This window comes from Miniopterus natalensis, chromosome 2 (genome assembly GCF_054644295.1).
Source record: "Miniopterus natalensis isolate mMinNat1 chromosome 2, mMinNat1.hap1, whole genome shotgun sequence".
Classification (NCBI taxonomy): domain Eukaryota; kingdom Metazoa; phylum Chordata; class Mammalia; order Chiroptera; family Miniopteridae; genus Miniopterus; species Miniopterus natalensis.
Genome location: NC_142082.1, coordinates 156,438,646 through 156,463,982, shown reverse-complemented (window position 1 = coordinate 156,463,982; position 25,337 = coordinate 156,438,646). Strand labels below are relative to the sequence as shown.

The 25,337-nt window shown below is 40.2% G+C and overlaps 1 protein-coding gene across 2 annotated transcripts in view; it reads right to left on the bottom strand.

Moving 5' to 3' along the window:
* Nucleotides 1-203: 203 nt before the first annotated feature.
* Nucleotides 204-25,337, bottom strand: part of BCAT1 (branched chain amino acid transaminase 1) — a 94,360-nt gene continuing 69,226 nt past the window's right edge. For both annotated transcript variants that reach the window (XM_087814756.1, XM_016197388.2), the window contains 5 exons: nt 24,964-25,106; nt 19,381-19,466; nt 16,570-16,710; nt 14,658-14,732; nt 204-6,609 (listed from right to left, as the gene is read on the bottom strand). In XM_087814756.1, coding sequence (XP_087670882.1) covers nt 6,568-6,609; nt 14,658-14,732; nt 16,570-16,710; nt 19,381-19,466; nt 24,964-25,106 — 487 coding nt within the window. In that variant the 3' untranslated portion in view covers nt 204-6,567. The remainder of the gene's footprint in view (nt 6,610-14,657; nt 14,733-16,569; nt 16,711-19,380; nt 19,467-24,963; nt 25,107-25,337) is intronic.

Sequence of the window (25,337 nt, the reverse complement as noted above, 5' to 3'; positions counted from 1 at the left end):
TTATACTCTGGCCATTTGTATGGTTTAGGTCTTTCTGGCGTACTCAATACTTTTCATTCTCGCAATGTCATTTTGGTTTAAAAATACCACACTACATTTACATCCCAGGACCCAAAAACCTTGGAACAGCATGAAAATGATAACTAAACATTATTATTTTGTGCATCCAACAGTGCCGATTTCAAGGGACTACACAAACAAGATTCCTTGAAGTTGTTTATTGATGACAGAATCAGCGTGTAATTAAAGATCTGATGAGGAACCTGCAAACAATGAAGAACGTGTCTATTGCCAGCAAAATACAATTATTCCAGGTCATTCAGACATTACAAAGCTCTTTCACACCAGATGGTTCATATGTAACAAAACCATTTTATGTGGCTTAATTGTGCTTCTACAAAACCTTCAAAGAACGAGGTAGTTTCCTTTAGCACTCCACATCTCCATCATGACGCTTTTAGTGAGCATTTTAAACCCTTTTAACATAACCTTTCAATAATTTTTCATGAACTCGAATGCTTATTGACAAACCCTTTATTTCCTTCTACTTGTTTTTTTTTTAAAGAGAATTTCAAGAATAGCCACACACCTAGAGAAATTTGAGACTAGCAGTGGCTGTGGTGTTTCATCACAACCAAATTTAGACGTGAGAACCCATTCAGAAAACTCCACGGTTAAGCTGATATTCTCCTTCTCTATCTTTAAACTCTGATTTTAGAGCTGCTTCTTCAAACACCTATTTCCCCCCAGCCACCATATCAAGCAAGCACAAATTTTTCAGAACAGAGGGTTAAGCTCCGTGTACTAGCCAGCTGAGCACACCTTGGGACGGCCCACTCACATAGGTCAACCAAGGAACAGTTTACAGATGCACGGAGAAGCTGGCTTATTTTTAAGAGGATTCAAAGTCTACTTACAGCCATGCCCCTGAGAGAATTCCTGCATTCTTCCAAAATTCCTCAATGAGGCAGAAAGTGAGGGATACCTGAGTTCCTTTCTTACCCCTGAGAATGACTTTCAAAACCACGTGAAGTTAGCTTGAGGATGCTGCATGTTGTTGCACATTTTTGTTAAAAACTAAATGATAATATTCAACTAATTTCCAAACCAATAACCTTCGCCAAAGAAAGGGGATAGTGGTAAAGACTATTTCTAAGGAGGAAAAACTGTCACAGTCTAGTCCAGTCCACAGTCTGCTCCTGGTCACTAACTCTTTTATTCAGCCTCAGGAAGCTTCACAATCTTAGAACAAAATGACTGAAGAAATGACACAACAGATCTTGTAGACAATGCAATTATAAAATAGTTACTCAAGTAAGTAGTCATCTAAAGTGGTTTCCATGTAACCCTCAGATTATTACCTGATGACCACGGCCTAATTCTAATATCTGATGAACTGCCGCTATATTTGGTTACCTCCTAATTGGCACTATTTGTACGCGGCACCTGTGGTGAAAGCTGAAGATCCCTATGGCTGGCAGAGTAAGAAAAAAGCTCCTTTGGAGAACGCAGAAGCCCGATTCTTTTTTTCTCTACCACTCTTTCCTTTCTTTACCTCCAGCTGTTCTTCCCCTGACATCTCTAGATAACTTTTCCTCCATAATTCAATAATGGGTAACGAGGAACCTAACCACTGTGACAGTGGACGTGCAGAGAAATCTGTCGATGAACCTACACTTCAATCATTCCCGTACCACAACTCACAGTTGGTTCTTACCATTCCAGCAGAAGATCCCACAAGTTAAACATTATGCAACTCAAGTTTGAGGCCTTACTAACTGGATCTACTGTGGGGTGAAAGATATACTTTCAGACACAATAAGATTCTTAATCCTTCAGCACTTGTGCCCAGGAGATTTTAAAGCCCACTTCATTTTCTAAGACTAAATTGTATGCTTTTATCACTCATTAAGCAAATGTTTCCATATATCTGATCCCAAGGAATCATTTACCCACAGACACTATCCTGTTGATATGCCTCATTACCAACCCCTCCGTCCAAAAAAAAAGAAAAATATCTGAGAAGTCTTTTAATGCGTGCTGAAGATGAAAAATAAATCATTTCCTTCTTCCTTTGTATTTTTAAAAGGGCTTTTGGGGCAAGAATAAAAATGAATCTCTTTGCAATAGCTTAAATGACCTTTCTTTTAAAACCTCAAACTGTGAAAAATCATTATTAAAGTTAGTCTTCCACCCGTTTTTGTTTTTGTCTGAGTAGCTGGATCCACTATTTTCAAGCTAACACTCTAAACAACTTGATTCATAATAGACATTTTCCAAAGAAAATCACTCTAGGAACATTTTACTTCAGTATTATCTGACTTGGAATTTAAGACAAGCAAAGATGCTGTAATTTGAGGTGCTCCTTTGTTAGATTTGCCATGACAACTCAGCAGTGCTCGGGAAGAATGCAGCTCACAAGCGGAGCAGAGGTTGGCAGTAAGTAGTCAACCAGGAGGAGGTAACCCACATCACAAGGCAGAGGCTGGGTCGCCCGAACTACTGACTAGGCTGAAGAGTTCTGACTAGAGGAAAGAGGAATGGAAAAAGGGACGAATATCCTTGAAAAATGAGACGAAAATATCCATTGCAATTTCTTGTTAACAGATGTGCTCTGTCTGGCCTTTGTCTCCTTATTATCTAGCTGCATGAAATACTGCTTTTATACCTAAAATTTTGTTTAAGTTGTAGCATACAAACAACATGAGGGTAATATATGTATATATACTACTTATTTTCTAAAACTAACTGCCTAATCCCTATTGCAAGTTGTGTTAGACGTACATTTGTGAGTACTCAGTCAATATTTACCAAACTTACTGATCAAGTTAACTATAATCAACATGATCCTTGTCAATGAATAGGTTATGATTATTGAAAAGCTGGTACCCTCTGACTCCTTTTTGGGACGGTATCTGGAAAAGCAACAGCTGAACAAATGCTACTTGTAGCAGAGCAAAGTAACAGGTGTTATAAAGGGTCCACTGAGATTACTTGCCACCATTACTATTTGTACCTTAGGTTTTTGCAAATCCACATCGCAAGGAAGGATTCTTTGATAATATTTAGCATCAGGACATGAAAGAAGGGATCTTACAATGTTTCTCTAACCCCTAAGCCCTTCGCTTCCATGCTTCCAATGAATATTTACTGCTCTAATATTTTCAGTATCAGTCATTGGAAGTGAACAAATGCTATCATTTTCTACTTAAAACACATTTACCCAATCATAAGGATAAACTGAACATATAATTTTAAAAAGAAACTTTTTAAGAAAAAAAGAATACAGTGATTGCACACTGAGTGGGGGAAATAAATACGCTTATTTGGCAGCTGATTTCACAGCGCAAAGTCCTAAAGCAGAGTCCAAACTGCAGCTTTAATAAAGGCCTCCTACCATTCTTCTGACTAAGACATACTCATTAATTGCCCTCAAGTATCCAAGACGGTCTGATTTGAGGCAAGCAAGACTGCTTGCTTAGATACAATTATACCAAGCAAGAGGACTGACACGGTGAAGCATTTTACCCCGGGTGTGTAACGCAGGCCGCCCGGACCTTCGGGAGTGCTCACATTATGTCATACAGTTGATGTTACGCTGCACATTCTATTTGCCACCTCTGATCTTTTCTTATATAAACCTTTCAAGAATAAAGGATGTTTCCCAGGGAGGAAAACCATGATTCCCTAACAAAGTTTCTCGGTCATTTCCCTTTTCCTTGGTACTTTTGCAAGCAAAGGCTAAAGCAGGTATTACTAATTTATTCGCTCCTGCCAGCCGCACGGTGCACACTTCCGATGCTCACTCTTCCTCTGGTACCAGGAGCCAATCATAATAAATCACTACAACCTAGAACGTTTCTAATAGCAAATATCCTTAGGAAATGCTCATGTTTTGTCTGATAAAATGCTTCCTTTTAAAATCTTGATTTCTACTGATGTGCTTTGGCAAAAACTGACAAACTTGGTCTGAAATGGAAGAAAAAAAAACCCTGGAAAATGTGGGCAGACAAGAACATGCAAAATACATTAATCATTATCATTTAAGTGCCGCCGGCTCTGTTTATATTCACGCACATGTGAATTGCTGAATCTCATTCGATCAACCAATTAAACATTAAATAACTGCAGCCAATTATGCAAATATCAGCAACAATATTAATTTGTTGATCTTTTTGAGCAGATTAGCCTTATATGTTCTTATGCTAGACTATCATGTGCCTTAAATGATCAATTAGTATTACGATAACTAAGTCTTGAGGAAAGGATAATTGCCTAGTTATCACGTGCCACTCACACGGTATTAATCCACTGCAATTAAACAAATAATTGCACAAGGAAAGAAGATGTACAGATGTTCCCTTTAAATCTATTTAATAAGTTAGTGTTGAGGTCAATTTCCCATCTTACTTAAAGGGAATGGCAGGTTGTGTTGTGTTTCAGACCTTCAGTTTCTTTAAATGTATATCATTAATCTTTACTAAGTCTGGTAGGAAGGCTTAAAATGTTCTTAAATTTATCTTTTGAAATATGTTTTTATTGAATTTTTAGAGAGAGAGGAAGGGAGAGATACAAACATCAATGAGAGAAACATCAACATGGATTGGCTGCCTCCTGCATGCCCCCTGCTGCGGATCAAGCCTGCAACCTGGGCATGTGCCCTGACCGGGAATCGAACCAGTGACCTCTTGGTGCATGGGAGGACACTCAATTCACTGAGCCACACCCGCCTGGCAAAATGCTCTTAAATAAAAGAAATCATACAGGTGTAATATCAAAACATTGTTCTCTAGCTTTTGTAATGGACATGTCTTGCCATACTAAATTTAGAGGTGCAAAGTATAAAATGCATTTGTGGCCAACAAATGACTTCCATTTCTCCTAGGAATGTGAGTCTGGTCACTTATGTGCTACTTGACAGGTTGAAATTACCTGGAAGTCTTTTCTAGAATGCTGTATTAAAAACGGGGTCCCGGGACTTAGCCAAGGCAAGCACGTACCCTTACAGTGCTGTGTGGGGAAGGAGTGCAGGGGACTCACCAAGCACCCGAGGCCTGGAAAGAACAGACTCTCCCAAGCCTTCAGATCAACAATTAAAAGCCCCCTAAAAGATGTTTTTACCATTCTTTTTCATCTCATACTCCCCTAATTTTCATTTTACCGTTCCTATCTAAAAGGACCCCATGGCCAAAAGTCTTTGACAAGAATCAAAGCCCCATCTGCTATGTGCTGCTAAATGCCTTAAGGAAGAATTTTCAGTGCATCGAACTTGTAGGGTTTTTTTTTCCCCTTGCTTTGAAAAGAGAATAAAATATGATCATCAAGATGAAAGTTATTAGTACCAAAGCAAACCAAAATACAATGTCAGAGCTGACCTTCCAAGGGTAAATGTTTTCTATTTTACTTTTGCTTTCCCCTAGATAAACCAGGATACAATTTTAACTCAGAGCTCCTAAATGAGGAAAATGTCTATATCATCCGGTCCCCCTTCAACAGAAAAGAGCACCTACAAAACCAAAGGTATAAAAACCAGGTCATACCTCTCTTTGCCTCCTGCTAAAAAACTCATTACAATGATTTATCTTGTATTTAACACTTAACATAGAACATTTGTCATTTCCATTTGGCTGGTAGGATATCATGACTTCTCTGTAGAATTATAACTTCAACTCCAAGACAGTCTTGACCTACAAAGCTCCGTGCCTCTGAGTCTCTCTAATGACTTAGCAGTCCATCAAAACTAAAGACAATATGAGGTAAGTATACGCAAAGTCAGAATCGATCACCATTCTACCGGAGGGGTTTCATAATATAGAAACAAAGAAGGTTCACTTCTATAGAAGGTAAATATTCATTTATTCATTATTTACTGAGTACCCATTATGTGCCAGGCATTGCAGACACAGAGATCTCTAGGGCACAGGACCCTCAGTGCTGTAGTGGAGCCCAGCAAGCAGCCAGTCACAACACAGTGTGGAAGGGGCAGTGGTGGAAATGGGCCCGGTCTTGCTGACACACGAGGAGAGCTTAAAGCAGACTGTGGCGTCAGGGAGAAGGGAGACACTGACCTTAGGATGGACTTGGGGGCCTGCAAACAAACACAACGTGAGGAAATCCAGTGTTTTGGTTTTAGAAAAACAAACTTTCTGAGGATGAAAACGTGTCACAGGAAGTGTAACCTATGAACTTGACTAAGATCCGCTTCAAACACACAAAAAACTCATTTGGTTGAGGAGCAGAATATAACTTTCTCTAAAGAATAAACATTTTTTATTTGAGTGAAGTACTAAGGGAGGCACTAAGATTGCTGAGGGAATTCCATGCTCTAAAGCTTATATTATCGTCTTTCTAGGGGAAGGGAAGATAAGCTTCTACCACCAAGTTTACAAAACACCATTTGATGATTGCAATTCATTCTCTCTGGTATAAGGAAACCATCACCCCGCTAACACTGATAATATAAATTACATTATGCACAACCAAAAATGGGCGGCGAAAGAATCAATCATAATTCCAAAGCAATAGTCTGTCCCAATAGCACACAGATAATATCCTGCATTTTTCCGTTCAGGATATGACGATTGTCCAGTCGCTCTCTTCTCTTCCGTACTGCAACAAAAACAAGAAAATATATTTCAGTGTATAAGCTTACAGCGCTGGAGTAGCTTATAAATAAATTCGAAACAAACAACATTGTACAAAAGGTTTGCTTCTGTTTTGAACATAAAAAGTATATTCACATTAAAAATAAAATTGGACAAAAATAACCAAATACCTGGAAAGAATCATACATTTTATAATTATCATTGAAATCAAATTTATAGTTGATATAGGTCCCTTATATACAGGGGTTGGCAAACATAGGTTTACAGTTGTAATACGAATAATACAATAATTAATAAGTAATAATATAAGAATTAACTCTGCCCTGGCCAGTGACTAAGTTGGTTGGAGCAATGTCCCATATACTGAAAGGTTGCGGGTTTGATCCCCTGTCAGGTCACATACCTAAGTTGGGGCACGTATGGGAGGCAACTGATCAATGTTTCTCTCTCACATAAATTATTTCTTTCTCTCCCTCCCTTCCTCTCTCTAAAACCAATAAGCATGTCCTCTGGTGAGAATGAAAATAAAAGAATAAACTATATATTTTGCACTCACAACTGTAAACCTAGTTTTGCCTGCCCCTGTATTTAAGTGCATGCCATTTCATCACCATTCTGTATTTAACCTCTGCTCTCCAAATGATATAAGTGGGTTTAACTATGTCATCTTTACTCCGAAGTGATGCTCAAAGTATATTCCCCAGGCCAATAGCATCGGCATCACCTGGCAACATGTTAGAAAGGCAAATTCTCAAGCCCCACCTCAGACTTCCTGACTCAGAAAGTCTGCAGGTGAGGCCCAGCACCCTGTGTTTCAGCGAGCACTTCAGGTGACTCTGACAGGAGCTGCAGTTTGAGAATGACTGCTCTAAAAGCCCCCTTCTCAAGAGCATTTTATGTTCATGGGGGGGGGGGGGGGAGAATTATATTGACAAGCCAGGTGGACCTGAATTGTGACTTTGTTTTCTAAATGAAAGCTGTGTGTGTTATGTTAGCATCCCAATTTTTCTTATTCCTTCAAAAATCATGGACCTGCATCATAATCACAATCAGATTATTTGCATCAGCAAATTTGCTTTAGCCGGCCTAAATTTTCAAATTTAAAACTGAATTAAATGAAACATAAAGATATTCCAGATGTCAGAAACAGAAAGCCAATTCTATATTCATGCGTTCATTCACTCGTTCAATAAACATGTGTTTAAATGAGCGCGCACCCTTTGAGCAAGTGCTGCACGCCTGCACTACTGTGCCGAGAGCCTTGCAGACTTGCTACCTCAGTTATCCCCACAGTAGCCCCAGGTAGTAGGTGCCAGTATCAATCCCATTTTATGAATGAGAAAACTGTATATCAAGGAGATTAAATAACTTACTTAAGGTTGTGGTTAGTAAACAGTAGAGTCCAAACTCCAGCCAAGGTCTCTCTCACACCATGCTCCTGTCCACCATCTAGACCTCCCTCTACATGTTCCCATAGTCATGTGTGGAGACAGACTTGGAATAGATCTTCTCTACCCAAAATCACATGCCAATAAGTCTGTTGCTAGGTGTTTGCTTAAATCAGATGATGTCCCCTTTTCACATGGATTGGCCCTTAGTCCTAATATAACTGGCTGAAATTAAAACAAAATATCTGAAAATTCTGAATTGGAAAGAACCTTAGCGATCATCTTATTTGGGTGAGTGAACTAAATGAGGCTCTGGGTTATACTTCTTTACTTCAGAACAATTCCACTCTGGTTGCTTGTATATATTGGGATTCCAGGAAAGATGTCTTTTGCAGAAAGTACTGCTGCTTAAAAATCAAATGTGCAGAGCCATGAACTCTTAAGCCAAGCTTCTCATTGTACCTATAAGGACAAAAAGGCTCCAGGAGACTATGAGAATCTACCAAATTGGAAAATTACTGGGAGCCAAGAATGGGCCTACCTACAACCTTCTTGTTTCCATGAAAAGGAGAGTGAAGGAAGCCCAGTGATGGACTGTGACCTGCTGAATCCCCATCAGAAACAGGCTCCTATAATTTTATCTTAAATCTCATCAGTTAAAGTAAATTTGCTTTCAAATAGTTGTTTTAGTTTTATAACCAGTGGAAAATCAATTTTGGTTATAGTAAGTCACAGGCCATATTACTCTGTGAACCTTCACAATATGTATTAAGTTTTACTCCTCTTATCCTGCAATTTTTACTTTTATGTAAAAATCATAGCATTCTGAGATGGATCCAAGAGATAGGATAATACAGGTTTATTCATATGTCTAGACCTAGGCAGTTAGCAATCAAACTTTTCATGCCCATGATGGATAATTCCATTTAATTTTGCAAGGGAAAATAATTCGAAGTAGAGATGGCAGATTTTAGCAGAGATAAAATTATATGCTTTCCCTAGGAGCAGGTGTCTGGAGGAGGGGAAAGAGAATGGCCGCTGCAGGGGCCAGGCCGTCCTCACACCATTGTCGGTGTCATTATAAGCCCAGCAGCGGGCCCGCCTTTGGCATCGGGCGGGCCTTCTGCGAGTCACATGTACTTGATTTTGTTCACTGGAACCAAAGACAGGGTTAAAGCAACACAGCACATCGCACTGAGGCTGTGGGATGGTACTTTGAGCCTATGTGGAAAACTATTTGCGTGATGTGCAGATTTTTCATCTTTTCACGAATGCCGGGCAGAACACTCAGCCAAAACATGACTAATGCCAAGTGCGGTACTTCATAGTCAATGTACGTATGGCAAATAATTTTACATGGCCCTTGCTGAAATGATTTTTACATTCAGCAGAGAATTCTTAGCAACATAAGGACAACCTGTGTGCCACACACTTACTTTCTACAATGCCATAAAAATATAGTAAGTGCTGCCTGCCAGGTAATAATCTGTCTTTCTTTTTTCAAATCCTATTCAATGGCCATGCGAAGCTCTGTAATCCCATAACACGCGGAGAAGTAAGCATTAGGAAATAAGGAGAGGCTGAGAAGCTGGTCAAGGGACTGTATCATTAAGGCAATCTGGAAATGTTCACTTTAGGACACACACAAACTGAAGGGACAGCTCAGGACATCTGCAGGGAAAGGGGGTGGGCCTCTCCCTTCTTATGCAACTGAAAGTCATCAAGCTATTCCACAGAAAAGAAAAATTTCATAACCACAAAGGGTCATTTAGTCTTACAAAGCTGTAGCCACTTTTGGGAAAACAAGTGTTGTTTTTATTTTATCTGGTAACTTGCAATCAATACAGATCCTACTCCTATATCAGTCAGGCTTTTCTTTTTTTTATAATTTTTTAAGACTACCTTTAAAAAAATTTTTTAATCCTCACCTGAGGATATGTTTTGTTGTTGTTGTTGTTGATTTTTAGAAAGAGAAATAGGGAGAGAAACGTAGAAACATGGATGTGAAAGAGAAACTTCAATTGGCTGCCTCCTGCATGCGAACCAACCAGGTATCGAACCCACAACCCAGGTATGTGCACTGACCAGGAATCAAACCCACAATCTTTTGGTGTGCGGATGATGCTCCAACCAACTGAGCCACCTGGCCAGGGCTAAACAAACTATCTTGAAGTTTATCTATCTATTTTTCAATCAAATTTATTGGAGGGACATAGGTTTCAAGGATACTTTTCTGGGCTACATCACCTGTATATTGCACTGTGTTTTCCTAACTATTTAAGATGCCCACCTCTTGGTCTCTGCAGTCACTAGTCCCACCTGCTGACACCTCCGCAGCAGCACTGCCAGGGACTCAAACATGCTGCCCTGGATAGTTAAGACCTGGGTTCCAGCTCTGAGCGAATCCTGACACCAGTCTCAATGTGTATGTTGCTCGGAAAAAAATCTACATCAGGTTCTCTGAAATTTTTTGAAGAATAATTTGATATTATTCAAGACCTGCCTCCCACCTCTCCTCAGACCATGTTAATATACAGGAGCAACACATTTTTGCTCTTTAGTATGTGCTTGGTCTGTCACTCATCCATTCAGGAGACACTACCGAGTCTGCATGCTGGCCCAGACCTCGGGCGGATGACTGGGGTTTAAAAAGAAAATAAAACAATCCCTGCGTTCAAACAACCCTAGAACAAAGACCAGTGTGTAACCAGAACATCATCTGAAAGCCATATGTGATCATCTCAGGTACTGTGGAAGCTGGAGAAAGCAGCAGCATTGTGTGTGTGTGTGTGTGTGTGCGTGTGTGTGTGTGTGTGTGTGTGTGTGCTGGGGGAAAGGAATGCTGGTGTGTGTGTGTATGTGTGCGTGCGCGCGCGCGCTGGGGGAAAGGAATGCTGGTGGGTTGGTGTGTGTGTGTGGGTGTGTGTGTGCGTGCACTGGGGGAAAGGAATGCTGGTGTGTGTGTGTGTGTGTGTGTGTGCGTGCACTGGGGGAAAGGAATGCTGGTGTGTGTGTGTGTGTGTGTGTGCGTGTGTGTGTGTGTGCGCGCGCTGCGGGAAAGGAATGCTGGTGTGTGTGTGTGTGTGTGCGCGCGCTGCGGGAAAGGAATGCTGGGGTGTGTGTGTGTGCGTGTGTGTGCGCGCTGCGGGAAAGGAATGCTGGTGTGTGTGTGTGCGTGTGTGTGCGCGCGCGCGCTGCGGGAAAGGAATGCTGGGGTGTGTGTGTGTGCGTGTGTGTGCGCGCTGCGGGAAAGGAATGCTGGTGTGTGTGTGTGCGTGTGTGTGCGCGCGCGCGCGCTGCGGGAAAGGAATGCTGGCCCAGAGGGATCTCTAGGATTCCTGAAGGGCTGTGCCGTAAGGGCGACCAGAGCCTCATCAGGTGGGCAGCTTGCGGAGGGCCAGGGGAAGGGCAGCGGGCGGCGGGCGGCGAGCATGCTGGAAAACAGAGCAGACCCCAGGGCTTGGCGCGGGCGCGCCGCACGGTGCGCACCCGGAACAGCGAGAAGCGCCGGGGGAAAGGCAGCGCGGGCCACATGCGCTGCTCCCCAGGTTTAAGTTCGGTCACGCACAGAAGTGTTTTTCTTTGTTGCTTAAAAAGAAAAAAAGAGGTCTTCGTTGGGCAATCTCAGACCCAGGGGATTATATGAATAACTAGCCAAATGAGATGAACATTTAACCTCAGAGATCCTCACTCACGTAGGGAAGCACGCAGGCTAAATGAGGGTCAAACCTTCAGCTAAGAAGGCATTTCCCCAGGCCACGCTGGAGAGCCTGAAGGGTGCGGGGTTGCTGCTCTCCTCTTCAGTTTACCAGGGCATCTCATACTTAATATCCATGCTTCCATGTCATGTCAAAGGATCAAATGTGAAACATGATGCAATCCTATGCTTTTTCCTCAATAATTACTTAAATTATTTCTCTTAAAGAGAAACAGATAAACTAGTAACGGGGCTAATATGCCATCTTGCAAGGGAATAATTTGGAAACTTTGAGTTCCATGCCCACAAGCATAAAACAATGAAAGAGAAAAGATGCGGGCCTAAATTCCGCATGGTGGCCCCTTGTTACTTAACGATTTGGAGCAGAGCTGGTGCTTCTGGTTTGCGGTTGAATTCAGAATCATTGTATTATCTCATGTGTCCTGTACCTGTATCCTCTTGTTTCTTTGTTCAGTATGAGCCCTGAATGTATCATTCGTTTTTAGTTACCACTATTATCCATTAAACATTACTACCTAGGGTAAAAAGAGAAATTATTAACTTCTTAGCTACAGGCACTAAAGTATATAGAGAATATATAGATAAAAATGTTTCTTCCCACTCTCTGTGGTCTCCATATATTCATCTTTTATTTTTAAACCTTTTCACATAGTGTCACATTAAAGTTGAATATTAATTCTGTCCTGTATCAGTGTGCTCCGACTGCCCTAATTACTTGTCCCTTTTTAAACTGCTGTTTCACCGCCACCTGAACAGCCTCTGATATTCTGTTTGTGCTCAATACACATATTTGTTGAATGAACAAATGAGAAGCATTCACTGCAGTCACCTACATTTTTGGCTCCCATCATTTTACTTTTAAAAACGCTCTTTCTGAGAATTTTTGCAATGGTGTCCCATCTTGCCCCCAAAATTATGTCTTTGGGCTTCTCTTTTCCTCATACTTTAGGGTTCCGATGCATCAGCTCCCCACCGTCTCAGTGGCGATGACGCACATTTCTGCTTTTGCCTTCCTTGGGCACAACACCACGATTGTGTCTGTCGGAGGCCTCTACTTACATTTTCCTTTCAATTCAAATTTAATCTGATTTTTCCCTCAACCTAGCTGTCTACTTTTCCTTTTCTTTTAATCCTTTACAACCAAATCAACTCAGTTCAAATGTTCTTATTTCATATAATCTCCAAGAGGTGACCCTGAAATCTCATTGTGCATTAACTGCTATTAAATGTAACATACTCTCCTGCACAATTTGTTCAAGAAAATTTTCCGAAGTGGTTTTTATTTATCACTATAACCACACTCCCCCTCCGCCCAAATCTCTCAACTTCTGTTTTGGATACAGGATTTTATAATATAGCAAATTATGTTTTAGTTTTGTGTCTATTTTTTTATTCGAGCAAAACACTAATAGCATGACTTTCACTGGATTTACTCAGACAGCTCTAAGAAATATATACATATCTGAAACACCCATGAAGAAAGTTTTATTCAGTTTCTTCAAGTTACTTCTAATTGTTTCTATCTACAAAAGTAGAAAACAACTCTGAATAGATTTCCTGTTTCTGATATTAACATATTCCTTTATTTAAACTGCAAAAAATTCCTATAGAAAATGTTTGTTGAAGGGTAGATCTAAGAGAGTTCATTGCTTCAAAAGCCACTATTATTCTTTCCTTTTATTAATATTATTAATATTGACATAAAAGTTGCTAAGTATTCAAACATACAACTTTTATCACTATCCAAGGACCTCAGTTTCCTTGGAGGGACCTGCTGCTTTCCCAACCAGTGGTATCTTTGTGTAGTTTTAAGACCCAGCACCATCTGATGTCACCCAAACTATCAAACTTCATTTCACATTTCAATATAAATCTCACCTCCCCTTGGGTATTTTCACTGAGTGCTAATCATGGGCTCAACAAAATTCTCTAATAACTTTTTGAAGTATTTACAAATTATACTTCCTGATATCTGATATGACTGCCTAGAAAGATGCTTAAGTGCCTCCTGAGAAGTTAGATTATTGCTCAAAAAAACAGGCAAAACAAAGTTTAGCATATTAAAAAAAAAAAAAAAAAAAAGGATTCCAGGAATTTATCCAAAGGAAATAGTCAGGGATACACTGTTTATAATAGTAAAAGAATTGCCAACAAAATCATTGTACAATAATAAGATTTCTTTAAAAATTATAGTACATAGACACAATAGAATTCAATTTAACTTTATACATGGAATTAAAATTATTTTGATGTCAAAAAGCAAATGATCTATTACATTTAAAAAGCAGGTAATAATTATGTACAAGTCCATTTTGTTAGAAAATATATTTATCTAAAAATATATAAATGCCTGCAAAATATTAAAAGCTGAGACATAAAAAATTAACAGTGGTTATATCTCAGTGTTGGAATCACTCACAAGTACTATTAATTTTATTCTGTGCTTTCTTCCACTTTCAAGTTTTTTCCTTTTATAAAAGTATTATGTTTTTTAATGAGATTTTTCGATGTAGCAAATTATATTTATATATATATAAATTTTAATTAATTTTTTAGAAAGAGAGAAACATTGATTTTGCTGTTCTACCTACCCATGCATACACTGGTTGCCTCCTGCATGTGCCCTGACCAGGGAGAGAACTCACAACCCTGGCGCATTGGGACGACGCTCCGAGTTACCTGGCCAGGGCTATATATGGTTTTTTTAAATGTTAAAGTAATTTGGAGTCCCTGATAATTATTTTCTTTCTTTCTACTTTTTAAACATGTATTTTCTTTCCCAGTTCTGCATTGGTTATGCCCATACATACTATCAGGACCATTTTCCTTAAATTTAAATTGTTGACCCCAAATGGCAGTATTTACTCTCTTCTTGCCATTGAAATGTGATTTGGGTCTAAGCACTAATTAAAATAAGATGACATTTTAACAGAAAGAAGCCCTTACCTGAATATCAGTCAACTTGCCCAAGATCCGGCTTGCAAGCTTAGTCCCATTCTCCATGGACGGAATGTGTAGGGTCTGTGAAAGGAAACCAGACACGAGATAATGAGGATCTTCATTGATACAGTGACAAGTAAGCGCTCAGGGATGCCACTGCATGCAGGCAATTCCCCTGAAATAAGGAATGACACTGTTATAAACTGATTGTTAGCTCCAAAACCTCTTTTTCTATTCCGAATTTACATAAAAAGTACCTAGCCAATGATAGGTTGTTGATTGCCTACCAGTTGACTTTAACGCACAACTGGTTTAAATGCCAGTCTTTGGGATAATTTGAGGAGCTATGGGCGGCTAAAATAGTGGCTCCCCTTAAGACAGCCCTACCTCTTACAGCATTCCTTGAATGAACTGATCGGCCTCCACATCTAACACTCTCGGCAGGAAATGAGAACTCAAAGATATTTTGCCACAAATTAAAGCAAATCATTTCAGGGACATAAGTGAAAGCAAGTCTATGCCTTCACAAAGGGGCTTCTAAACCTGTATCTGTTCCAAGCCTAACTTCCAGGGGCCACAGCCTCCACGATGTTGGATTGCATGGTAAAATTCAGGGCTGAGAAAGATTTCATGGCCCCAAATTATAGCTCAGTCATGTCCGTTCGTGCCTTGCTGGCTCGCAGGCCTTTGAGAGCCTGATTTTAGTATAGAGAGCCCACGTTCTCACCTACTTATTATGCCCTTTAGGATAATGGGATGATTAATGTACCTTTAGGCTCTGAATGCCCTCTGAAACAAGACCATTAAAAGCAGGTTACATTTTATAAACTTCTTATTTCTACAGGTGAAATAATAATTGGACTTAAAAATATCTGGCCTGCTGACAACCGTAGTTCATTCAGAAGTAACCAATACCTCGACACTGCCATAATAAAACATGAAACAGTAGCTTTATAATCAGCACAAGCACTGAATGATAATAGGCTCATTCTTCTCTCTCGCAACAGTCTGGTGATAGAATTAGGTCAGGAGCCATTCCCTAAAAGCAAGTTCAAATCCTCAAGCAATGACGCAGCCACCATTAAAATCCACAGGAACAAAAAAAATCAACCCACCAGCTGAGGAAAAATAACATGACGTTGAATATTAAAACAACAGGATTTATATTTAATATGAGTGATGTACGCCAACTCACATTTAAAATACCCACATGACTTTTTATAAAGTTAGCTGTTGATGGTAATCATAAGTATTGGATCTTTGTCATAAAGGGGAAAGCAAAAAAACAAAAAAACTGACAAAAAAAATGGAAGTACAACACATATAAAATCCGACTGCTTTACTGGGAGGAGGAAAGTTCTTCCAACTAAATGCTTGAGCTCCTTCTGGAAGAGTTTAGTAAATGCACCAGGTTTGCCAAATAAAGAATTTTTATAAAGTGGTCTAAATAAAAACAACAGCAATAATACTAACAGTATTCAATGCAGGAATTAACCATTCAGATGAATTTTCCATAACTATTTGCAATTCTTACATTAGTAGTTTAGAGCTACTTCTGGAAGCCAGAAGCTAAAATCCAGCTATCTGCGGACCTCCCCTAGAGCCAGCAGAAAGAAATGAGTGGAAGTCCAGTGACACAGCTCAAACCCCGAAACGGACAAAAAGGCAGATATGATCCTTGTCCGAGGACAAAACTGACTTCCCACCATGCTGGAGCTTACACAAAGTCACTGGAAAGACAGGAGTAAGGAATTTGCTGATACAGGTTCATGAGGACAACCCTCCCCAGTGAGCGGAATGCCAAGCTACAAGAAATCCTTCGCATCCTGGGTCCACCCAGCACTGAGGTCACACGCTAACAAAATGACCTGACCAGCAAATGCTCAGAAAGGGAGGCGGTGAGGAAGCACGGTCGTACCTGACCCTCGTAGAGGACGTCAGAAACCGGGCAAACGACGCAGGCGGTGCCGGAGCCGAACATCTCCTTCACGCGACCCTGCTCCAGGGCCGCTGTCAAGTCACCCATGGTGAGGTACCTCTCTGACACCTTAAATTCACCCTGTTTGCAATGTAAAACATTTAAAATACATGTTTTTAAGGAAAAGGCATGGGGCGGGGGGGAAATGCCTGCCTTTCTGCTTTACATTCTTACTGAACCTGGACAATGTCATAAGCATTAGAGAGAAAGCTCTAGAAAGCAACACAATCTTACTGGTAAACACGCTGAGGTCTTAAGCAACCTACTCCAAGATCAGAGCTCCTCTAAATGAGATGATCAGAACATAAGAATATGAGATGATCATTATAAAATGTATGGTATATTTTAATATGTCTGCTTTTTTTGCCCTTTATTCGCTGTCATGGCTAAAGCCTCGAGTTGATGTGCACCGGTGCTACTCGATGTGCGTTCTATGCCGACAGTGTCTTAAATCCTATTTACCATAAAAGAGAATACATTATCTTAACATGAACAATTACAGCTACCGTCGATTGAGCATCCATTGCATGCCAAGTTCTTTCATTTTTAAGGTGGGTCCTATCAGCCCCATTTTACAGGTGAAGAAATAAAGGTTCAAGGAAGTCGAGTGACATCCCTACGGCCACACAGCTAGTAAATGGCAGAAAGTGGTGTGAAGTCAGGTCTGATCCAACTTGTTTCAAATTCGGTCTTTTTCAACTGCATCTTTTATGGAGTAAAATCACAGACTGAGTTTAAATATCTGAAAGATTTCATTATTTTAAAACACTGAAAGTATATTTGGACTTTATTTGAGAAATGGCATTGTATATTTTTTTCTTCCTAATTTAAATTCGCTGATTTGGTTGACTCTGTAGCAGTAATCCTCAATCCTCTCCCCTATTTTTAGAATCATAATAGACCGAGTTTCATCACAGAATTATTGCTATAACCTCATCAACTTCTACTGAAGTATTTGAACATTTTATTTGCTCCAGGATAAAGAATAAAAACCAAAAAATTCCGATTTTTAAAGCAGTCTGTTTAAACTATCTATTTAATACCCATTCTTTCATCTGTTTAATTATAACTTTTATGTTAGTGGTTAAAGTTCAATTTGTCAATAGGTTATTTCAATTCAGGACAACAAAGAAGGGATAGGTGTTTCGTTTTGTTTTAATAAGATGACAGTATTTTTTAAAACCTACAAATCCACAATAGGTAAAAATGGAAATCGCAGTCTTTGGCAAGATTCAAAATGTTAGAATACTGCATTGTGCTATAAGCATCTATTTGGAAGGGTAGGAAAATATGCCTGCTATAGAAGTACGGCTTTTTGCAATCTATCTGAGTCTGTAATTTTAATTATGCTGTTCAAAGGTAAATAAATTCCAGAAAAATCAGCCAAGTTAACTGAAAACAAGCTGAGCTCTGTGCTCTGGAAAAGGGGGGAAAAATTATCTTGTAAATAAACAGAACTGTTTTTACTCTACTCACCCTTACTTATCTTTGGACAATTTCCCTTGTCTGGCAAGTAATGGTAACCCCCCACACGCCTCTTGGCATTTATGTCTCACTGTTGTAAAATAGCTTTTAAAATAAATTACAGCTACAGAGTCAAGAAAAAAATTTCCTCCATAATAACCTATTTTCATGGTAGCAATCATTAGTGTGGGGATGGATTTCCACTTGCAACTTGTCATCAGGCCTTCTGGACGGGGTTGGATTTTTTTTTCTCTAATAAAACAAAAATTACTGAGCTTTGAAAATACATCTTTGCAACTGCAAACATATTTAGGACAGGGCAAGCTGTTTGAAATTATACAAACAGTTTGTAAATGTCATGCCCAGTGTGCCAGCCAGCATGTGGCGGTTGTGCTATAAATAATTCTACAAAACCCCGAACCAGACAAGGCCCATTTCTTCTATTTCCAAAGTCTTCTCCAGAGAAACGGTGCTGGTACCCTCCTAGATAATGTGTGTGTTTCTAAACATTTGCTCTATTAGCACTGTTTGACCACAGAATGCTCAGAGCCTTTTCATGTCCTTTGGACATCAGTTTAACACATGGGTCAAAAGTTCCATCCAAGAACCACTGCCAGATAACCAACTCGCTCAGCATTTGTCTTGAGTATGTTATAATGTCATTTCCAATACCAAATAGTTTAACATGCTCGCCTGTGTCACATGAACCAGAAAGGCTACTGAAAACAATTTTACAGCTTGCTTGACTGTTTTGATTTTTCAAATAAGCATGTATGTGAATTTGGGAGGACAGGGTGCATGGAGGAGGGCCAACGAAGGCAGCCAAACTAATAATGTTATGCTAGTAAACATTTACGTCAGTACAATTCTTTCATTTCTGTGATAAGCATGGTTACCCAGGAGTGAAGAGGAAAGAAAGAACCACAGATCATGGCCCCATGGGAACAATGCACTTGGACTGGAAAAGTTGTGGACTGGCTAAATGGAAGCACACAAATGACAAGCCAGGCGAGCTGGCAGGAGACACCTGATGCAGAGCTCGAGACAAGTGCTAGAAGGCTTCGGGACGACTCGGCAGACCGGTTTCCTCTGCCCGCCCCATAAACAAGGCTTAGTTGATAGTCTTGCCAAGACAGTCCTTCTAGAAGAGTTCTTTTCACTCAAGTTAAGATTAAAGATTAGATAACATTGGTTGCAACTACAGGGTATTATTTCAACGCGAAGCCGGGCTTATTTTGATTCCTTTTTGTTTCAGGCTTATAAAGGTGGCTGATGTGGAAGACCCACCCACTTGCGCGCCAGGTCCAGGATGCTCTGCCTCGTCACTCCTGGAAGAATGATGCCATCTAGCGGAGGAGTGGCCAGTTCTTCTTCTGTCAAGGAGAAATTGGAATATTTTCAAACTTTAAGTGTAGTAGCCATGCCTTATATCAAAAGCCATTTAAAAGAAACAAAACTGTTTCTTGCAACTTCGCTGGCAATAAACGTGAAGATAATGTTACTGTTCTGCATTGTCAAATGTCTCAACTCAATTCACACTTCAGGTAGATCTTTATTAGATGAAAAAAGATGAAGATGAATATGGGGAAGGAAGGAAGGAAGGAAGGGAGGGAGGGAAGGAGGGAGGGAGAAAAAGAAAGAAAACCACTCATCTAACATATCCTTAACCCATAAAAAATGAAATGGTTTTCCACTCACAAACAGTAAGAGTTATAGAATACTCTTAATTCTGAAGTCAAACTTTACTCTAGTGGGTTAAAGCTGGTTAGTAATTAAAATAACATAGATAGGATCCTCTTATTCAGGAACACTGGTCATTACCAAACCTTTTAAGAACACCGGGGAGGAGCCCTGGACGGTATGGCTCAGTGATTAGAGCACCAGCCTGCAGACTGAAGGGTCTCGGGTTCGATTCTGGCAAAGGGCATGTGCCTGGGTTGCAGGCTCCATCCCAGGTCCTGGTTGGGGTGCGTGCAGGAGGCAACCCATCGATGTGTCTCTCTCACATCGATGTTTCTCTCTCTCTCTCTCTCTCTCTCTCTCTCCCTTCCACTCTTTCTGAAAAGTAATGGACAAAATATCCTTGGGTGAGGATTTTAAAAAAAGAATACTGTGGAGGAGCCCACCCCCAAAAGAGTGGGTGCTTATTCAAGCTGGTCACTGCTCCCACACTGCCCTTTGCTAAAGCCCTCTACAGTGATTTGCAAACTGTAGAGTGAGGATCCCCATCATATGTAGAGGTGCTGACTTCACCCTCGGGGATTCAAATGGAATAGGCTCAGAGTGGACTCAAGCATGTATGTGGCTAACAAAAAAGAAGAAATCCAAGAAACAAAACAAAATTCCTCAGGTGACTCATAGAGAGCCAAGGCCGAGACACTGGTCTATGTGAGAATGACCTCAGGCCCTCCAAGCCACGAGAGGGCTGGATGACGATTTGTCTACAAGAGCCAGTGTGATCCGCCGTCCACAAACACCCCTGACAGAAGAAAATCTCTGGTACCCGACGTCCTCCCTTCCTCTGGCACCCAGGAAGCTGCATTTTGTGAGAAATTCAAACCTGAAATCATTGCTTTATAAAGATGTTGAGCGTTGTAAGGGACGATGTGTTGCCCACCATGTGTTTGTAGAGGAATTCACAAGGTATGCTTGAAAGTGCCACCAGGCGGCAAAAGTTGGGTAGAAATCACACTGGTGACTCTGAGCTCCCCCGTAAGTCATGTTATTCAGCTAAAAGGGACTTTAGAAATCACCTAGTGCAATCTTTACTTTACAGGAGAAACTGAGGCCCTATCAACATAAGTGACTTGCAAAGTTGGTAATACTGGGGGACAGTCAGGACCAGACTTTAAGTGTCCCAACACTGGGGTCTTTCCCCTTCTCTTAGGATACTGTGGTCTGGGCTCGCCTGTTCCACTGTGGTTACATCAGACATCTCTGTCTGGAAGACCAAAACTCTATATTTATTCCTGTGTTCCCAAAAATCAGCATTCTGCCTGGCTCAGAGTGGTATGTAATAAGTGGTTTTGATTTAAAAAAAATTTTTTTTAAATGAATAACCCTCTTTGCTAGGATATAGCAGTATGATTTTTTTGTTTTTAATTTTGTGTCTAAAAATCATCTGCTGAAAACTGCTTTCTAGAAAGAGGAAAATTTGGTCTTGGCAACGTCCTTGGGGCTACTTTGAAATGTTGCTCTCAAAATAAACCTGTGTTTTGCCATAGCTAGCTAGCTAGACACATGAATGTATGGAGCTACATGTGTGAGTCTTTATGCACACACACCACACATATAGACAAACATACTTCCAGTGCCCCCAAACTGGACCTTTTCCTAAAGCTTGCTGAGCTCTAAGGCTCCATAAAGTTAAATGAAAACAGCGGCCCCGCATGTGCAAATGCAGCTTTGTGAAACATATTTAACACCCAAACTGTAACCGCTAGCCTGAGGTCAAGGAACAGAACATCTGTTTCTCTGGTTGCCAGACAGAGATGATGACATGACAACATTTGGGTGAGAAATATTCATTTTCCTCTGCAACCACAAACATGCTTGCGAGAGCCAGAACGGGCTCCAGATGGCCCAACATGAGGAAAACAGAGCCTAAAAATGCAGCTTGTTTTTGACAGAAAAATCATTTTTAGAAGCTGAAGAATTTAGAGGCAATAACAGCAGGATTCATCTGTGACATCCCAAAGTCAAGCACTAATTGGAACCAGGAATGTGGGTTTGGGTAAGTGCCCTAAACACCATCAGCACAATTATTCATTTATTCAACAAATAAACAGACAGGCCCAACTTAACAATGGTTCGACTTATGATTTTTTTTTACTTTAAGATGGTATGAAAGTGATACTCATTCAGTAAATCCAAACGTTGAATTTTTAGCTTCTCCCAGGCTGGAGATGAGCAGTAAACACTCTCAAGATGCTGGGCAGCGGCCGAGTCACAGCTCCTAGTGGGCCTGTGGTCACGACGGTCAGCAGCCCACACTCTGCAGTGCGCTGTGTTGCCAGCATGTTTTGGATACTGTGTTCTGAGCACATTTAAGGTAGGGTAGGCTAATTTATGATGTTCAGTAGGTTAGGGGTATTAAATACATTTTCAACTTAAGATAGGTTGATCAGGATGCAACTCCATCATAAGGAGCATCTGCATATTGAGTGCCTACCAGGTGCAGTTGGCTTATCTACGCACCAAGGACACAGCAGGGAACAGAACTGATGTAACTCCCTGCTTATTTTCTAATAGGCAGAGGAAAATGATTATCTTAAACCCCGAGGGGGGAAAAAAGAGGAAAGGTGATAAATGCTGGGAAGCTGGGGGAGGGGTGGTTTGCAATCTTTATTAAGGTACTCAAGGGAAGCCTTACTGGGAATGGGATATGTGGGCAAAGACTGGAAGGCGGAGCAGGAGCAAGCCAGACACCGGAGGAAGAGTGAGTGCTCCAAGCAAAGTTGGTGTAAATGCCTGATGTCCAAGAAGGCTCTTAGGGCCTGAGCAACACCAATATTCATTGCCATGACCATTCTCCTAAAGTTTCTGTAAACTCAACTACAGTAACAGGGCCCAATTCTCAGGGTGGCTCCAGCATCCAGCACAAGGAAAAAAATGTTCCAACAATCTAATTAGTCTCTGCCAGTGAATGTGTTAAATTTCTCATCAACCGAGTGAAAAAGAGAATCGGGGCTGTGTGACCTTACCACCAGGATTGCTGTTTCTAGAATCAAAACCTATATGAGTTATGGGACAAGTGCCATGTGGATACAGTCACTGTGCACAGCACAGTGCAGTGAATAGATTGTTTACTTTATCAACCTTTCTAGCAGCTATCTCGTTGAAAAGAATCAGGGAGTGTGGGTTCTCCTGGACAGACGGCAGGCTATTACTAAAAGAGCTCTGCTTATACCTGCTGTTGGCAAAGTGTGTGAAAAACAGTATTTTGCTGATTTCCAACTTATTCTTTATATTTTCTTAAAGCCACATGGTATAAATCAAAGTTACTATACAACTTTTCTCAGCGTCTTCTTTTGGTTTTAGCCCAAAGGTTATTCCTGACATTCTACTGCCTTCTCTCATTAGTACTGTCCAAACATTTATTCCATTTCCTTTCTCCGTACTTTAATTTTTATTTAAACTGTTAGGTGAACACTTTCAAATTGAAGGGGCACATTCACATTAAAATGAAAGTGATCTCAGGCAACCATAATCTGAATAATAACTCTTAAGGTCTTATATATTTTGCAAGAGTCAGAAGACCAATCCACTCATTTCTATTCTGACCTTTAAAAGCCACAGTGGAAATGGTCCATGAGAATTGTTTGGATAAGGGGTAATTTTTCACCAGAACTGTTTCTGGTTAAATTACGTAGCTCTGATTCAGACTGTGCTCAAATCCTGACATCTCCCATCCTTAAATAACGATGCTGCCACTTCTGTCTGATGTAACTGTTTTGTTTGGAGCTGTGTGGGTTTTGGTGAGGTGATGGTGGGAGAAGGTCAGTAGGAAGAAAGAGTTGAATCAATAAATTATCTCCTAAGTGCAGTTCAACACAGGCTGTCATCTTTCAAGCACAACTTTTGATATATGTCATATCTAATAATTCAAATTTACAAATCACAAACATTCCAGTGTACCTTTTGCTTTTAAATAGTGCCAAGTACAAATAGCAGAAGTGGAAAAATGAACAAGATCTGTATCTGCCTTTCCCATTGCCAATCCCAGGGCAAGGTGTACTCACCACACCTACTATTTATTCTGCCTCTCACTGGAGTATAAGGCTCCCTCTTATTAGTCTCTGCAACTAATGCTCAAATTAATGTACAGCTCTACTGTCAGCTAGGAGTCACCATTTCCCTCGATTTGTAGCCAAATAACAAAAGAATAGCAGAGACTACGCTAGCTACTTTAAAATAAAATTTTCATTTAAAATTTTAACTGAAACCAATATTGAGACTTTATAAGTATTTGGAAACTTAACATTTTACTTGTCTGCAATCAGTATTGTGAACAGCCTAAAATGCAAACAAGCCTAAAAATGTTTGTTTGTTTGTTTTTTTATGACTATTAAAATTCTACTGGAAGTAAATACATACAGCTGCATCCCCCCTACCCATTACTGGCCATTTAATTCAATACCACAGACGCTGAATGTCACTGAACTCCTATGGTCTCTGCCAACTAATAACAACAACAACAAAAAATATCAAAGAGAGATGATGAGCATTCAGGATATTAAAGGTAATAAAGAAGCACTGATTTTGACAGTAGATATATGTTAATAGACTTGAATGAACCAGGGTCTAAGTACAATCCCAAGATAGAGCAATATGTCCTTAAAAATAGTGTGCTTCAATCGAATTGAGCTCCAGAGTAAATCCGGAAGGCTTCTGATAAATTATCAAAATATGTATAAAGGGCAACAATTGTTGAAAGAAGTATAGCAAGGGAGTATATTAAATTTCATATCAGTAGAATCAGTAGGCTATGTTTATTACTATAGCATTTTATACACAGTATTTGGTGTATGACCTTTGAATTGATCTGAGGCCTATCTCCAAATACAAGGGATTTCCGAAAAGGAAAATGTTAAGACAGCAAAAGGGGTAAGGCTGCAAATCTTCAAATCGTGGAGATTTAAATTCCGTAAGCTGACATCTCAATAAGAAGTACATCCAGAGCCAAAAAACAAAACCTTTATAAATTCCGTAAACTTAAACTCATGCCTACGTGGACAGCCAAAGCACAGTCTGGGCTTCTCAGACACTGGAATTGCACTTACTCCCTTGTTCTGAGATTCTAGTTCGCTTCTTTCCAATCCTACTAAGAATGACTGGGGGGGGGGAGAAGCTGAAATCAGAGCAGATTACCTCCATTTTCATTTATCCAGTAAAGGAAAAGATTCATAGTTCCAACTTCCGTGATCTGATTGTCCTCTCCATAGAGCCACAACACTTGCTGACACCCGTTATCCATTGCTTCACATTGGGCAAAAAGAGACGAGCCGTAATTCCTTAAGAAACAGGGAACATACTGATTATAAATACACGCTGACCCTTACCCCCACCATCTTCCATACTAAAATACTCAAGTCTTTAATTCATATGTGGATGTAATCAATGTACTATGTCCTTAATATGTGTGTGTATACACACACACACACACACACGCACACACTCTCTCTAGTTAACAGCATATCATTAAATTAGAATCTAAATGATCTAATTGCACTCGTTTGAAAGAG